At 46.5% G+C, this 16,555-nt stretch overlaps 1 protein-coding gene across 2 annotated transcripts in view; it reads right to left on the reverse strand.

The window, feature by feature from the left end:
• The window catches only part of MME (membrane metalloendopeptidase), a 33,499-nt gene extending 17,218 nt beyond the window's left edge, over nucleotides 1-16,281 (reverse strand). Inside the window, exons 1-10 of one of the 2 annotated variants that reach the window (XM_058844019.1) lie at nucleotides 15,813-16,281; nucleotides 12,588-12,757; nucleotides 11,456-11,491; nucleotides 7,680-7,841; nucleotides 6,733-6,813; nucleotides 5,929-6,024; nucleotides 5,709-5,827; nucleotides 4,944-5,009; nucleotides 1,664-1,798; nucleotides 215-316 (exon numbers count right to left, since the gene is read on the reverse strand). In XM_058844019.1, the coding sequence (XP_058700002.1) occupies nucleotides 215-316; nucleotides 1,664-1,798; nucleotides 4,944-5,009; nucleotides 5,709-5,827; nucleotides 5,929-6,024; nucleotides 6,733-6,813; nucleotides 7,680-7,841; nucleotides 11,456-11,491; nucleotides 12,588-12,747 (957 nt within the window). In that variant the 5' untranslated portion in view covers nucleotides 12,748-12,757; nucleotides 15,813-16,281. Of the gene's footprint in view, nucleotides 1-214; nucleotides 317-1,663; nucleotides 1,799-4,943; nucleotides 5,010-5,708; nucleotides 5,828-5,928; nucleotides 6,025-6,732; nucleotides 6,814-7,679; nucleotides 7,842-11,455; nucleotides 11,492-12,587; nucleotides 12,758-12,980; nucleotides 13,103-15,812 lie in introns of those variants that run through there. The other variant, XM_058844018.1, reaches the window with a different exon arrangement.
• Between the last annotated feature and the right edge of the window lie 274 nt (nucleotides 16,282-16,555).

A 16,555-nucleotide genomic window follows, 5' to 3' on the forward strand; every position in this document is an offset into this window, starting at 1 on the left:
GGCAGATGGGAAGATGTGCCTTCAGGTTAGGAGAAGCAGTGGGTACAGAATGTGAGTAGAGTTCAGTGTCATCAGCAGAGTAGGTAAGACTGTGCACATCAGTGTTCAATTGCAAATATGTCATGTCTTTAACAGAAAAAAAAAATCAGGCTTCATTGTTTAATCCCATGAGTGATAAATTAGAGGTTAAAATAACAGGTTATTGATCACTCACCTTATGATTGATTTTCAGCGTGAAGTTGTTTTGGAGTTGTGCCAAGGTCATTTTATTGTACAGCAGAAGTGGATCATTTCTGTCCTCTGATTTTGTTGTTGCCTGTCAGAGTTAATCAGGAGAAAATTACTGAGTATATTGAGTCAGTTCCCAGGAGTTTCAGTTCTGACCAGGGTGCACGGCTGTCCTGTGTGTTGTTTGTGAGCCAGGTACTGCTGGGGAGACACAATCCCCAGCTCACACAGCTCTGGGCACTGCCAGTGTGCACTGCTGACTGCAACATCTGCATCCACAACAACAGATTCCACCCTTTTAAAGTGCTTTGAGAAATCAGTTATGCCAAACCTCCTTTTATCTCTATCCTTCTCTTCCGCTTCCGCTTTCCTATTCTATTGTGCATTCAGTGGGGTTTTTCTGTGTTTTTTTAACAAATTCCCAAGAGCACAATGCCAGCTCTCTTCAGTCACATCCAGGCTGATACTGAGTTTTGGATGAAAGGTTGAAATCCCAGGCAGTGGCAGCTTCCCCAACACCAGCTGGACTCCACCAGCAGCAACTGCTGCAGGGACATTGCAGCTGTGGGTTCCTTTCATACTCCTCTTTAAAAACTTTCTTCAATGAATTCCCTTGTTTGATAATAAGTGCCTATCTCTGATCCAAGCCCAGAGATGTGTTTCTCACAAAAATGAAGAAAATCAAAATCAGACAGTTTTAGTTTATATAACTGGTTTTCCCAAGTACTTGACCTTACTATCAATGTAACTTCAAAAATAGCTGATGCTATAAAATATGTGTTCAGCCTGTTTCATGGTCATCCTCAGCTTCAGGTCCTGCTGCAGTGGTTAATGATAATAAGCCATGGTTTGCTCATGAATGCCTTTGGTTTTCTCCATGCACATTCAAATTCTCACTATTTCTCCAAAGTCAAATTCATATTCTTTTTCCTTTGTCCTTTTCTTTTAAGGGAGAACAATGTTTGGTTAAAAATGCCCTTGGAACAATCAGCATTGTGGAGCAGCTTGTGCAGCACAAACATGACTTTGTGTTCACAGCAGGCCAGGGGCTGGGAATCTGCTGCTCTGGGATCCAAACAGCCCACGGGGAAACAGGACAAAGGGAGGAGAGGCCCCAAAGCATCTCCCAGAACTCCAAACCACATTAACCAAAGCCCAGATCTGTCTCTCTCTGCTCTTGCAAGGCTTCTGTGAACAGATCAGGATAAAACATTTCATTGCTTGGAAAACAGCTGCCTGAAATACTTTCCCTTGCTCCTCCCAGAACACAGCTGTATTTCTGTCTGTTCCTTCAGGTGCAACAGGTTCCACATATTTCTACTCCCACAAAGCAGCATCAGCAAACCAAGCTAACCACTCACTTTACAGTCAGCTCTCAGGTATCATGAAAAAAAAGTCAGTTATTTAAAGGTTAGTTTAAAGATGTTTTTCTTACATTGGCAATCTCTTTCTCCAAGTCCATAACTCTTCTCATTTGTTCAGAAATCTCATTCTCATTGACAGAAATATTTCTTTCTTGTAGGATTAGTTTAGCTACAGATATCATGAAATCAACATAGGCAGAACATGCCTGCAGGAAAAAACAAGAGCAGTTTTAAGACAAAGTTCTTCAAAGTAGAACATACCTTGACTATCTTCAAGATTTCATCTTCATTTTTATGAACTACAGTTCTTCATCCCTTATTTAAACAGGTCAATTTAATGGGAAATACGGTTAGATCACAACTGGAAATGAAGTGTGAACATCCCCTCACGGAGCACTGCTGGGTAACTGGAGCACTGTTCAAAGCTGAACACTCCCAACGACCACACTGTTTGCATTATTTACACTGAGACATTTGTGTGTCCATATTTAAACCATCACCCATGTTTTTTCTAGCTCACTTTAATTACAGCTTCCAAAAATACTGTTTCCAAAGAGCTGCATTCCCAGGAACATAAAACAAGGGAATTGGCTTTGTGGGAAAAGCACTCCCAGAAGCACTCCTCCAGTGCTTCTTGAAACAGTTAGAACTCTTGTTGCTGTATGCAAAGTTAGGTATACTATAGACAATATATATGAAATTTATCATTAAAGAGTTCACTGATGATAAGAATGTAAATACAGCAGCAAATTCTCTGAAATGTCACACTGCCAAATATCTAAAGGTATCATGATATTTTATGGAACCTCAGTTTTATGGTAATTCCATTATTATTTGCATTTCTAATTCCTCACTGGTAAGTCACACTCATTTTTCTATCAACAGAAATGCTGTTTTCAATATTCCTTTTCAATGCAAATAAAAAACCTACATAGTGCTGGATCAGCTATCAAATAATAAATCTGGTTTATGCAATGTAATCTACCAAACCAGTGATTAAACCCAGGATTAATAAGGTGGGCATGTCATCAGCTTTATTAATAGATGTATTTTGGTATGTTCAGCTCCTACACCCCTCTTGAACAAATGCTCCACGAGTGCAGCCATTCCCTGTCCCCTCCTGAGCATCCCTCCCTGCCAGCGGGGCTGGGCTGTGCCTGCCTGGGGCTGTGGCACCCTGGGGCTGGGCAGCACAGAGCTGCCAGCAGGGACAGGGATGGGACAGGGATGGGTCAAGGACAGGGACAGGGATGGGACAGGGATGGGACAGGGACAGGGATGGGACAGGGATGGGTCAAGGACAGGGACAGGGATGGGACAGGGACAGGGATGGGACAGGGATGGGACAGGGATGGGTCAAGGACAGGGACAGGGATGGGACAGGGATGGGACAGGGATGGGTCAAGGACAGGGACAGGGATGGGACAGGGACAGGGATGGGACAGGGATGGGACAGGGACAGGGACAGGGATGGGACAGGGATGGGACAGGGACGGGACAGGGACAGGGATGGGACAGGGATGGGACAGGGATGGGACAGGGACAGGGATGGGACAGGGATGGGACAGGGATGGGACAGGGACAGGGACAGGGACAGGGATGGGACAGGGATGGGACAGGGACAGGGATGGGACAGGGATGGGACAGGGATGGGACAGGGACAGGGATGGGACAGGGATGGGACAGGGATGGGACAGGGACAGGGATGGGACAGGGATGGGACAGGGATGGGACAGGGACAGGGATGGGACAGGGACAAGGCTCACAGCAGCTCAAAGGGCTGAACTCCCAGTGCCAGCTGCAAGCAAGACAGATCATTTCAGAAAGAGAAAAGCCCATGAAATCACTGCCAGCTACAAGTCACAAAAGACAGTGCATAACAACACTGTAAAAAAATCATAAAATTCAATATAGCTATTACCTCAAACCAGTAAGTTAACAGAGACTTTTAGGTGCCAGTCAGTGACTTTTTTTTTTCTCCTAAGTGCAGCTCTTAAGTAAGGTAGCAAAAAACTAAGTCAGCTTATTTCAGCTGGACTGTATAAATAATCTCAGCTATTCCAGTGGAAACTTAAGGCATCAGAATCACTTCTGTCTGAGCAGAGCCATCCTGTATCTTAAAAAGAGAAAAAGATTTTAAAATTATCTTATTGGCAGGTTCCACCTGTAGCTCTGGGGTGGGAAGTCCTGCTGGAGGCAGAGGCCAGAGGCCAGTGGGAAGGAGCAGGAGGCAGAGATGATGTTTGCAGCTCCTGGAGTGGAATTACACAGCAGGAAGCAGAGCCAGGAGCAGGCTGTGCCGGAGAGCAGGGCTGGGAGGAGCAGCTCTCCCTTGGAGCAGTCCTGCTCGGAAGGATACTGGGACACTGGAACCTGCCTGTCACTGATAAAGCTGTTTTTCAACAATACTTCCTCCTTTGCTTTGCAGCAGTGCAGAGCTGATACTCAGGTAGGTCAGAGGACGGGAATTGTCTCTCAGTGCTGCAGTTAACACAACACATGGAAGGAGCAGATTGTGCAATGTGAGCCAGCTCCTAAAGGCCATCTCACATGGAACTGAGCAGTTCAGATGGCAATGATTGTCTTAATGAGCATGTGATCTGTAATCAAATATAATCACTATTAACTGTTGGCACATCAGCAAAATACCCAAATGGCCTGTACACTTTCTCATTGCTTCTGCATTTAATTACACAGAAGGAATGTGGTTAATTAAAGGTCACTGTGGTAGCAGTTTCAGCTCCATGACTTCAGCACAGACACCCATCAGCTCTCAAGGACTTAAAGCACATCCAAGATTAGCAACAGGGATTCAGTGTCAGTGCTAACAGGTTAATGAGACCGGTAGAAGTAATGAGTAAACAAGAATTAAAGGAGACCATGTGAGGTTTCAGGTATCTGAGCCATCTCTGTGGTATCACATCCTTTTGCTGCTGTGTTTGTGCTCAGCAGTTGATGTGGGAGACTGTGATCTTTTCAGATCTTTCATGCAGCAAAGTGTGTCCTTGGTTCTGAATGTTCTGTTTTTCTTTCCAAGCCTATTCCTGGTGGAAGTAGTTCACCTGCAGCATTTGCCAGTTGCTGCCAGTTGGTCACAGCTCAGAAGTGGCCTCCTTTTTGCAGTGACAGAACAGGGCTGATCATGACCGCTTGTATTCTGTCTAAATACAACTCTGACAGCCAGGGGATAGCTCTTAATCCAGCTGTGAAGCCTGGAAGAGGCTCTGTAACAAAGCTAAATTGTTTCCTATTTATCTCCTTCCAAGAGGTCTTAAAAAGTCAAGCAGCTGCCTTGAAAACACAGGCTAAAACACGAGACCTGCCAGCAGCGGTGCGTCAGCTCCAGCTCACCTCTTGGTATGCACCCGTGCACTCGTAGTAGTCCCGAGAAGGCAGGCCCAGCCCAGGCTGATCAATCTGTAAATGCAAATAAAAACTGAGAAGTGCTTAAGGAGAAGTGGCAGAGCATTATGCTGTTCTTTTGGTAACTACAGGTGCTGATGCTTCACTGGCCAAATTATTTTCTGGCCACAGGGGCATTCCTCTCTCATCCTGTTGCCCACCTTTGACTATTTTCATTCTCCTTAAATGTTTTGGGTTTTTTTCAATCTTTTTCTTCTCCTGTTGCTGAACACTGCAAGGCACTGGTAGCCAGTGTGAAAATAGGTGAACTACAGATGACAGAACAGCCCAGAGACAAGCTAGGCAGCTCCTGCATCCCTGAAATCCCTGCACGTGAAGCGCTCACGGCTCCATCCATCCACTGACAGGAGAGATTGGCCCTTTGCTCCTCTCACTGCTGCATCCCAGCAGGCACCAGACTTCTCCTGCCTTGTCTGGATGTTCGAGTTTCAGAGATGACCTTTCTGTCTCAGTCATTCCCATCTCACTGACAGTAACAGTGTATGAGTGCACACAACAACCATGTCAGCTTGGAGAACAGTCAGGGAACTGCAGACCCAGAGTCTCAGCTGAAAACTACATAAATTCACAAATTCATCTACAAAGTACTAAGGTCAAATTCAGATCACTGATCTTTCTCCTTGTTAACATTTATGTCTGTGCTTCCAGTTATCTGCTGCACTTTTATGATCAACATAAGGAAGGCAGACTTACGTGAATGATATGTGCTGTGGAATTTTTATCATCTGTTCCAACAAAAAAATTAATAAGGACCTTTTTTCCATATCTGGAGTTGAGCTGTGCAATAGCTGTCTCAGCTGTCCAAGCAGTACCTAAGCAAATGAAAGGTATAGTCAGTCTCTATTTTTGGTAAGCAATAAATTAAATAACTTAGATATTTTTACTAAAAGGAAATAAGCACAGGTTATCTTACCATAGGAAGCATTCCAGTTAGTTGTTGCTACAGGCCACTCAGACACATTTGGCAATAAACTAATTAGAGGCCTTCCACCTCTGCTATCAATGGCAGCTTTTGGAAAAAACAAAACAAGTTACCATGACATTTTAAACCCCACAAATGTTGTATATTAAAATATGTATTATAATGAGTTCAGAACAATGAAGCTGAGAACTGTTTCCCCCATCACCACAGCAGCAGTTTGCTCTGATGTATGACTGTGCTTTAACATTTAATGTAAAAATGTTCCAGACACAAACAGCATATGCAGATCCTTGGGACCATGACATTGAAGTACTGTCTTTTTTTTTTCTCTGCTGATAGTTTGAAATAATAGTTTTGAAAAGTATTCCTACTGCTACAAAAACTATAAAAATGTGATTTAAGAAGCACTGCAAACAGTTTTACTGCTCTGTTCTCATGGCAGAGCCTGGTGTGCCAGGTAGCTTTCATCTCATGCCCGGTAACTTCTTCAAAAGAAGTTAATTCCCATTTAACTGAAAGGATTTGAGTTTATATATCTGCAGCAAATTAGTAACCAAAGAGTTACCTAAAGTAAATGAAGTTACCTAAAATACCTAAGGTAGTAAAGCAGGAGGTGCAATACCAGTTTTACTGCTGACATTCTGATTGGACTCTATAGAACAGATACATATTCATTTTCTCTGAGGATATCTGAGAAAGGATGCCCAGAACAGGATCCAAGTGCAGCTGCCTGAGGCAGGGCCCCGTGGGTGCTGTGCAGGCATCCTGTGTGCAGTGGCCTCAGGGGACACTCACTTTCATTTATGCAGGACCTGTACAGAGTTTTTGCCTTCTGCACCGCTGGGATATCGTTGGTGCTGGGGGTGTCCAGGACATCTGAAACACACACAGCGAGTAATGGTCATTCCTGCTCCGTCCTGGGGGGTCCTGAGCAGCAGGGCTGCACCAGGAGTGCTCTGTGCCCGTGGCCAGCTCCAGGGAGGCTGAGGGGAAAAGCTCTGGAGCTGAAAAGCCCTGCAGTGGCTGCAGTCTGTGTTAGTACGGGGGATGTAACTGATAGCAGATACTCTGTAGGTCACCCTGTGGGAAAGACAAACGCTCTGACTTCTCAGGGACAGGTTTTAAGCAACCAGGCTATTGTGTGAAGACACAGCTGGCAAAACCAGGAGATAGGCCAAGGGGAAAAAAAAAAAAAGGTATTTAACCTGGAGAGAGCAGGCTGGAGAGCGTTACATGAGAACAGAGTGACTTCTTGGACTCTGTTATTTTCACCTGAAAAAAGGCATGGTGAACAATTTGATACTGTTGCTATGACAGATAGGAAAAAGGCTTGCCTGGCTCTTTGGGATTTCTGATGGAACACAGATATGCAGGACATGGGCTGCCAGAGAGCAGCTTCCAGCATTTCAGCTGATGTGGATACAGCCAGACTTCCCTCTCCTCCTCCTCCTCCTCCTCCTTCAGCTGCCTGGTGCTGTCGCTGGGGCAGGCTCAGGGTGGGGACTGCAGTTGTTCTGATCTGCAGATACCAGCAAGGGCAGGTCTGCTCAGCTCTGCTTCAGTGTCAGACACAGCAACACGCTCCCAGAACTCTCCAAGCAAACAGTTTGGGGCAGATTTGTCTTGAACCAAACACAAAAACCTGAAATATCTGGTAGTATTTTAAGCTTTGCTAGAAAACCACAACTTCTTAGGATAACACGTAAAGAAGAAACTTTATTTAGTCCCCAAACTCCACTGACCTTTTAAAACAACTTCTAGTTCGTCTCTCAAAATGTCAAAGTTGCTATAACGGGAGCTGGTCTCGGGGATGACGTTCCTCTTGAGCCACCCTCCACAGGCGTACTGGTAGAAGTCGTGGCAGGGCCTGGCACTGGGGTCCATGTTCTCCAGGATGCGCGCGGCTGCGGGCACACAGAGAGCCTTTACAGAAACACACCAATGCACTTGGCTTCTCTCAAGAGGGAAGTCATAAATGTATTTAGTTTAGAATAGGCTCAAGCTTATTTGAATGTTCTAGACCAAACAAAGTTCTCATTGGTGAACAAGGAATTACTATTCCTGTGCTGACCACAACTTCCATACTTTCCAGTTGGCTGTGTTTACTGGCAGTAAACTGACAGATGTTCCTGCTCCCTGTGAGTGGTCACTCAGCTCTAAATAAAATGTAGGATGTTTCATTTACCCTTCACTCACCCTTCTTTGTACTGAAATGTGGTGAAAAGGGACATTAAAAGCACAAGACATAGCAGAGGTTAAGTATCCACTGTAATGGAATTTTGGTAATTACGTGTGATTTAGGCTCAACTGAATCCTGTCTATTTCAATAAAATACTGACTTTGTTGCACTATTTCAGTTCTTGTCAGGAAAGGTTTTTTCCATTAATGCCTTCCGGAAGCTACACTCATTTTTAGACCTGCTCCATATTTTACTCTAGAACTGATACTGCCTCTTGCTATCCCTTTGACCCTCTGGAGTGGCTTGTCCAAGACTGGCCAGCCACTGACCAGTCGTGACAGGGATTCTCAGTGAAATCCAAATCCTTGATGACAGCTTCCCAGCTGCTGTCCATAAACCCTCTGGGCTTTTCCCTGTACCTATTCCTATTCCACCCAGACTGCTTCTACCACCAGGGTGCCAGAACAGAGTGTCACAGAAAGGAGAGATCTTAGGAGTCAGGCAAGAGCTAGGGATACCTCTGAATTTCCCAGGATACTGAATATTCTTCCCATTTTTCTGACACTATTTTTAGTAAATTATGAGGCTTGTGATTTCAAGTGTTCATTCCTCCACATGGGCAAGTCAAATATTTATAGTTATTTTTCCAGTACTTTCAATATTTTCCATGTCTCCTGTGCTGGTGGAAATGGAGAGAGTCTGTGGTGTTGATTTGCCTGCCCCCATTTTTCTGCTGGCTTAGGAGTACTCCATTCTAGGCCAACATCTGATGTTTTTACAATGTTCCAGTTCCTGCAGGATGGAAATAGCCACGGACAGGTGAATTTTCAACCTCAGACTGCTTCAGTAGCATAAAACCCACTGTGGAAATAGATGCAAAGTCTCCTAGCTAGTGGTTTTCCTTCTGAAGTCAATGGCTTCAGGGTGACTTCTATTTGAAGGGACACAGGATCATGCCAACAGCCAAGAGATTGGGAAATTCAGTCATGTTTTTACTAAATGTGACACTTGCTGCAGCCCCAAGTGCTCTGGGATTGTGGAAGCTTTGGTACTGGTTTCTGTCTTTTTTGCTCTGTTTCACTTAGCGAAAGGGGAGTGTTTTGAATGCTGCAGTTTATTCCTGTCCTAACTCCACCTATTTGCTGTGAAAGAGGAAAGTTGTAACTATTCCTAACATCTCCTGTTTGAAGGGTATCCCTCTGAATCTCTCTGCCAGAGCAGGGCAGCACCTGAAGGGCATCACTGTCCCTTGGATGACCTTGGCATGTGTCAGTCCAGCAGCACAGCCTTTCCTAGGCAGGAGTGGACAGCCCAGCTGGCTCAGTCACAGCCCTGCCAAACACTTACAGAAGGACAGAAACATCTGACACCAAGAAAAGATGGCTCATATCCACTGACTTGTCACTTTGGGGGGAACCTCACAACAAAACCCAGGAGAAATCCACATCTTGCTTAAATCAGAGAGATCATTAGCAGTGTGATACCAAACCTGGCTTGAAGTGTGCAGCTGGGTTGCTCTGGGGTGATCCCTCGTGTCACTCAGAAATAATAATCTCTTGTAACTCTCCTGCTCCAAGGTCCAGGCCAGCCAACATTAACTATCCAACTTTTATCAGAACTTAAAGCTTAAATACTGCAAAAGTACCAGAAAGAGCTCAGCTCTGGGAACTGTGGTTTTTCATTTAGGGCTGTGTGTGAAGTACATACACTAAATATGACCATGCAGAATACTCTGTTCAATAGTGTTATTTGCACACCTGAGCCCCAAGATAACCATTCATTATTTGGCTGATACCACAGATATATTATAATCAAGGGAATGTGATTATGTTATGAATATTTTGTTATTCTATCTCTAATCCAGGTGAATTCATACCTGTACAAATACAGGTAATACACAGTGTACTCTTCATTAGTGCTCAGTGTTGCTGTGACAAACCAGTGTTTGGCTTTGTTCCTACTGTCACTTGTTTACTCAGTTCTTACCTGCCACCAAGAATGTAGAGCTTCATATACTTGTATATGATTAATGTAATGATTAATCTTATTGTATACTCCTGACTGTCAGTTGTTGCTTTAATGGCTTACAAATAAAGTAATATAAGCTGGCAAAGCAACCAGTGACCTGGGGAGGATTCAGGAGCAAAACAATGTGCTTACCTAGGTAAGAAACAGAGATCAAAATCCCCTGTTCCATCAGGCTGTGCTGCCTGAGCTCAGGGAAGTTAACAGAGTGTGTCAGCTCATCCAAAAAATGCTCAAATGTACAAACTGCATCATATCTTCCTGTGCTACACGGCAGTGGTCTCACAAATCCATGGATAACAGTGCCATGCACTTACTGGTATTTTACCCTGGCTATAACCAGTGAATTCTCACTACATTTTTTCTTCTTTATTTGTTCATTATTTATTTTACTATATTTTTATTTTTTCTTCTGATCATTTATTTGCAGCTCTTCTCTCAAATGAACAATCAATTCTATCAGTATCTTCACTTTATCCCTTTCCAGAGGTTAAATGCTGTTAAAGCGTTTAACAGAAGCATAAAAGGGCAAAATCATTCTGATTAATTAATTTAGACACTTCTTGCTACATTGTGCCTCACTGCTCCAAACTTCCTGCTTTTCCTTTTGGAGTTGGTTCATCATCAGATAGTCTGTCTGAACTCCCTTGTAGCAATGTGTATTTAGCTGAAAATGAGCATCAGCAGAGATTAAAAACAATCTGCTAAAGAACTAATTGGCTCATTTTCCAAACCACAGCATGAGCTTTCATGCTGGGAGAAGAACACCTTGGAAGTGGAATGAAAAGACAGTGATGGCCACCTGAAATAAACCTTATGTCTGTCCCATGCTGATGACAATCTGCAGTTCCTGGGATGAGGGGCTGCCCTGGGGCTTTCCTTGACTCCAGCAGGACTGGGCTGTGAGCAGCCTGAAGCCAGTAGTCCCATGGAAAGGGGACCAATATACTGATTTTCCTGTGCTGGTTCTGGTGTATCTGCAAGTCCAAGTGGTGTCTACAAATCAGGACCTTATGGGAGCCTCCCTTGGGATGCTGTGTTCCTGGGACTCTTTAACAACTGCACTTGTTACTGAAGGATGAAGCAGATTGTCAGAATATAACAAACTGAATCTTTTGGACATGGAGCATGACTTTGTAAGATTGACAAGTTCATAGCACAAGAGTTTACTTTTGGAGAAGAACTATGCTAAGAAAATCGTGTGGGGCAGCAGACCCACACTTCCACGTGCCACTCTTGCCTGCAGTTACATGGGAGAATTCCATGTTTAAAATCACATACATTAATTTAAAACATATGTATTTTCATTCTTACCTGATTTGATACAGTCTGGCGTCTTACAAACCCCATCTAAAAGAGAATACAATCATAATCTTAATTCTTTACTCAATGTCAATAGAATAAAATTTACCGTAAATATTTCCACTGACATATTATCTTACTGTACACTGCAATTTAATTGCCTGTACAGTAAGATAATATGAATGGACACATTACACTCAGTAAGGGAATATTTATAGGATCAGGCTCTAAAAATATCATCATCTTGAACCCTTTAGGGTAATTCAGTGCTAGTCACTCATCATGTGGAATTTTTGGAGTCATCAGAGGAAAATGTCCTATCAATTGGAGGTGGGCAAAATATTATTTTTATAACAAAGAAGCAATTTAGAGAAAAATAGCTCAAGGACTGAAGAGAATTACAAAGCCAGTTTGAATTTAGCAATACTTTACAATGACAAAAGGATTTTCAAGGAATTATATGAAAATTCTCAGACATTCACTCTGAAGTCTTCTGAACAAAATACAAGATTCAGAAACATGAAAATATTTCCCTTTGAGACTTCGAAAATAAAAGTTTTCTGTCCCATAATGGCATTTTTCCATCCCATCATTGAACTACACTTCAATAAAAAGCTTAAACAAAACTATTAAGTACTTCAACATTAAAACACTTAATTCCGAATATAAGGAAAAATTCTAGTTTGACACTAGATGGAAATTTTAGCTTCTCTGTATTATCTTTCCCAAAAATTATCAGGGTATTTCCACCTGAATGAAATTATTTTGCTCTGGCTGCTGAAGCACAAAACCTCTCAGGATGACTGCACTCACTGAGAGTCCTTGCTGCAACAGCCAAAAAGGAAAAGAATAGGATTTTCATGCATCTCCAGGAACACAAAGGAAGGCCTGGAGTTTGGTTTTCTTCAGCAGTGTTGTAATTTGTTGGGATTTTTGCTTACTGAAGCATTAATTACAAACAGAAGTATTCCTAAGTCAGAACAAGCAGATGGTTTGTGTTTACCACAACTTTGCATGAACAAACGAATTTACCGAGTCCCAGTTGGAAAGACGCAGATTCTGAGTTTTTCCAGCCACAAGGAGTGTGGATGCAGCTTTACATTTCAGGCAGCATCCCAAACCCTCCCCATTCCCACGGACTCACCGTCGTACGTGGCGTACAGGACGATCATGGTGATGGCCACGATGGCCAGCAACACCACCACCACGGCCAGCCCTATCTCCAGGCCACTCCATCCCAGTTTCTTCTTTGGTTTTGGAGTATTCATTTCAGTTATATCCATCTGGCTTTCCGACTTGCCCATAACCCAGCGTCTGGAATGGAAAAGGGAATATTCACTGAGCGCTTACTCTGAGTCATGGGCTTGAAACTGGCTCCTCAACTGCACTGGAACAAAGATGTTTTCTAGGTGAGTTTCCCAATTATTTGTAATACTGCTGGGCTGTCAGTCAGGAATGAAGAATCCTGCCCTCTGCCAGGCCTGTGCACACACACACACACACACACACACACACACACACACACACACACACGTACCATGCACTTCGTGTCATGGATTGAGAGCAGAAGACTGGAGTTTCTTCAGATGGAGGAGCTTCCTTCACACCACACAGAAAAGGAAGGCCAGCAAACCAAAACCTATTTTTAAAACGTATCTGTGAGGTTTAATCTTGTGTGAAGGTACAGGAGTTCACATGCAGTAAAAAGCAAGTCTCTTTGCTTGAATAAAAATTAACTTAACCTGCCAATTACTTATCTAATGCCAAAGGTCAAAATATGCCATTGTGCTTCGCTGTCACTTCTAAAATATTATGTAAGCAGTTCCTGACTACAGCTTTACAGCTGGCTCTAAAAATAGAAAAAGAAATCAGGCTCTGCTGGGAGCCTGTCAAACTCACACTGAAGACAGTGAGCCTTCACAGCAATTTTTAAAGAACTGTGAGCAGGGCTGTCTTTGGGGGTTAGAGCACTGGAAACAGGAGTCACGCAACGCCGCCGGCAGCGAGCTCACGCTCACTCGGGCAGCTCCTGCAGCAGGGTTGGAGACCCACTTTCTGTTGCTCTTCACAGGTAACTGGGCCACCTTTGCCGTGCTGCTGTGCTCTCCCTTCACCTGCTCCTATTTATCCAGGGCCAGACTTTCCTCCACCAGCTGAGATTCCAATCCCTACACACACACAGCAATGTATTTCTCAGTATTTCACAATGAAAATCCCTGCCAGCGTTTCCTGGGGTTCTTTACATGCACAGGCAGTACACACCCTTTCCAATTTCACTGGGATAAATAATGGAAACACTACAGTCACCAGACCCCCACACAAAGGTCAGCCTTCCTTACACCCTCTCCCTGTCCCCATAAGTCAGTGAGGGACCCTTCTCAGGCTCCGCATCCAGCCAAGTCTAAGACTCGGAACTTCATTATTTTAAACTGGCTTAGCTGTATTGCTGACCTGTGTCCATCCCAACTCAAACTCTCCTCAAATTTCTGCAATCTCTCAGATCGCCAGTCTTTGCTTTTCCACTGGACCTCCCTTTTCTGCCTGATTCACATTCCTTAGTTTCCAATAATCTCTTCCTTCCTCTGATGTCCACCTCCCCTAGAATGCAGCTCCTCTGCTGCAAGAACAGGTCCCTGAAGTGTATGTTTATTAATAAACTAAAGATGTCAAATAACGCGGTACTAGAGATATAAGTACACTGTTCCTCTACAGAAACGAGAGGACATCTTATTTCTGCGTGTCTCATCTGCCCTTCTGTCACTACTCCTGGGACATCAGCTGCAGGAGGTGACTGGCAGTGCCAGAGCTGCAGCTCTTCCCAGGAGGCTGGAATCCTGAGGTCTGCCCAGCCTCTGTCTTTCTGCACCTGCAGGGACCATCACTACTTTCATGTGCCTTGTGAGCTGCTGTTTTTCTCTGAAGAACAGGATTTTTGGTCAAATGAACCAGTGGTCTCTGAGGCACAGGACTGAAATCCCACTGAAACGTGCAAAGGAGTGAGAAATCTGCCCTGCATTAGTAATGAGCTAGAAGTTCATAGGTAATAAAAAAGCAAATTAACCATTATCCCCTTCTCACTTCCAGATAAGCAGCAAGAAAATGTTATCTATATGGACTAAATACTGCCGAGTCCCCAGATCCTCTGAGTACTTGCAGCCTCAATGAACCAATGATGCTTATCTCCTGACTCCGGTGGTGGCTTTAAGCACTGAAAACAGTTCCGTAGAGCAGCAGGAAACACTGCACCTTTCATGTGCAAATATGTTCTTTGCAGTCATCTAAGTTTTTCCAAGGGAGCTAATCTTTCTGTTCCTGCACGAGCACTCCTCGTGTCTAAAGGCATCTGACTAATTTTTACTTCTAGAGAGTTGAGACCATCTGCATTAAAAACCAGCAGGTAGAAGCTGCTTTATGTGCTACTGCTAGCACAGCGAAACTGTAGGAATAATTTAAGCAGATACAAGCCTCGGTACTGTGGTTTTCTTATACTTCTCCTGGTGCTTATGTGATCCCCTCTGCTCTGCCTCCTGACGCTTAGATGTTTCCACTGATCCTGATCTAGATGGCACAGGGAGTTAATTAATGCAGTAGCTTTTGGTTTTGGGATGGGTTTGTTAAAATCGGTTTGTGGCTTACTTGGTTCCCAGCGTCGCCTCCACAGAAAATGTAGCATATCACGGGAATGCTTTTTTATTTCCATTAACTTGTGCAATCTTAACTTGTCCCATGCCGGCCGGGCAGTGCCATGGGGCATCGCCTGCACCTCTTCTGCCGCCCGGAGCCCGGCACAGCCCCGGAGCCCGGCACAGCCCCGGAGCCCGGAGCCCGGCACAGTCCCCGAGCCCGGCACAGCCCCGGAGCCCGGCACAGCCCCGGAGCCCGGCACAGCCCCGGAGCCCGGCACAGCCCCGGAGCCCGGCACAGTCCCCGGAGCCCGGCACAGCCCCCGAGCCCGGCACAGCCCCCGAGCCCGGCACAGCCCCGGAGCCCGGCACAGCCCCGGAGCCCGGCACAGTCCCCGAGCCCGGCACAGCTCCTCCGCTCTCCGAGCGCGGCTCCGGCCCCCGGGGAGGCGCTTTGGGCCGGCCCGGGCCGCCCTGAGCGGGGAGGGCGCTCGGCTCTGCCGCTGTCCGGGACGGCCCCGGCCCCCCGAGGGTGGCTCGGGGCGCTGCTCCCGGGGTGCGAGCCCCGGCCGAGCCCGGCCCGCTCGGCCCCTCGACCCGAGGGGGAGCTGGCCTCAGAGCCAGCGTCCCGGCTCAGGGAGCACCGCTCCCGGCTGGCAGCTCCCGGCTTGGGGAGCCGCGCGGGGCCCCGTCCGTCCGTCCATCTGTCCGTCCCGCCCGCTCCCGCAGCCCCGTCCCGCACTCACCCGCTGGCGCTCGCAGGGGTCCGGCCCCGGGGCCGCCTCGCACATCCCCGGGCGGCGCCGGGCGGAGGCGGCGGGGACGCCCCGAGCCGGCGGGTCCGCGCCCGCGGGGCCCGGGGGGAGGCGGCGCAGGCTGGGACCGGGGCTCAGGCTCAGGCTCGGGCTGGGGCTCGGCTCAGGCTGGCGGGGCTGTGCCGGGCAGCCGCCGGCGGGGCTCAGCGCCCGCGGGCAGCGGCCGTGCCGCGGAGCGCCCGCATCGCCGGGACATCAGAGCCCGGGGCGCTCCTCGCCGCTCGCCGCTCGCCGCCGCCGATCAAAGGAGCCCTTGTCCGCCGGACGAGCAGTTCTCCGGCTGACCTGAAGGCTTCTTCCTCTTCGCGATCATAAAAATGGGATGGGGCAGGAAACAAACAAACAAGCCCCCCCGCACCTCGCCGAGCCTCCCCCGGCGCCGGGGCAGCGGCGGGGGCAGAGCGGCGGAGCGGGGCCGGGCGGGGCCGGTGCAGCGGCCCCAGCACCTGCCCGCCCGCGCCGCCTGCTCATCGCTCCCCAGGCGCTTCGGGAGAAGCAGGGACAGGATGCACGGGGAAGGCTAGCGGCTGCATGTCTGCGGATCGCTTTCATGCACGCTCATCGCCTTTGTCAAATGAATGCAGTCACATTCGGTCTGCAAGATCTTGCATCCTCGTTCACCGAGTGGTTTCTCCTCGGGAGGGAGATAGCTGTGACTTCTTGCACAGAGAGGT

The sequence above is a fragment of the Poecile atricapillus genome, chromosome 8 (genome assembly GCF_030490865.1).
Source record: "Poecile atricapillus isolate bPoeAtr1 chromosome 8, bPoeAtr1.hap1, whole genome shotgun sequence".
Taxonomy (NCBI): domain Eukaryota; kingdom Metazoa; phylum Chordata; class Aves; order Passeriformes; family Paridae; genus Poecile; species Poecile atricapillus.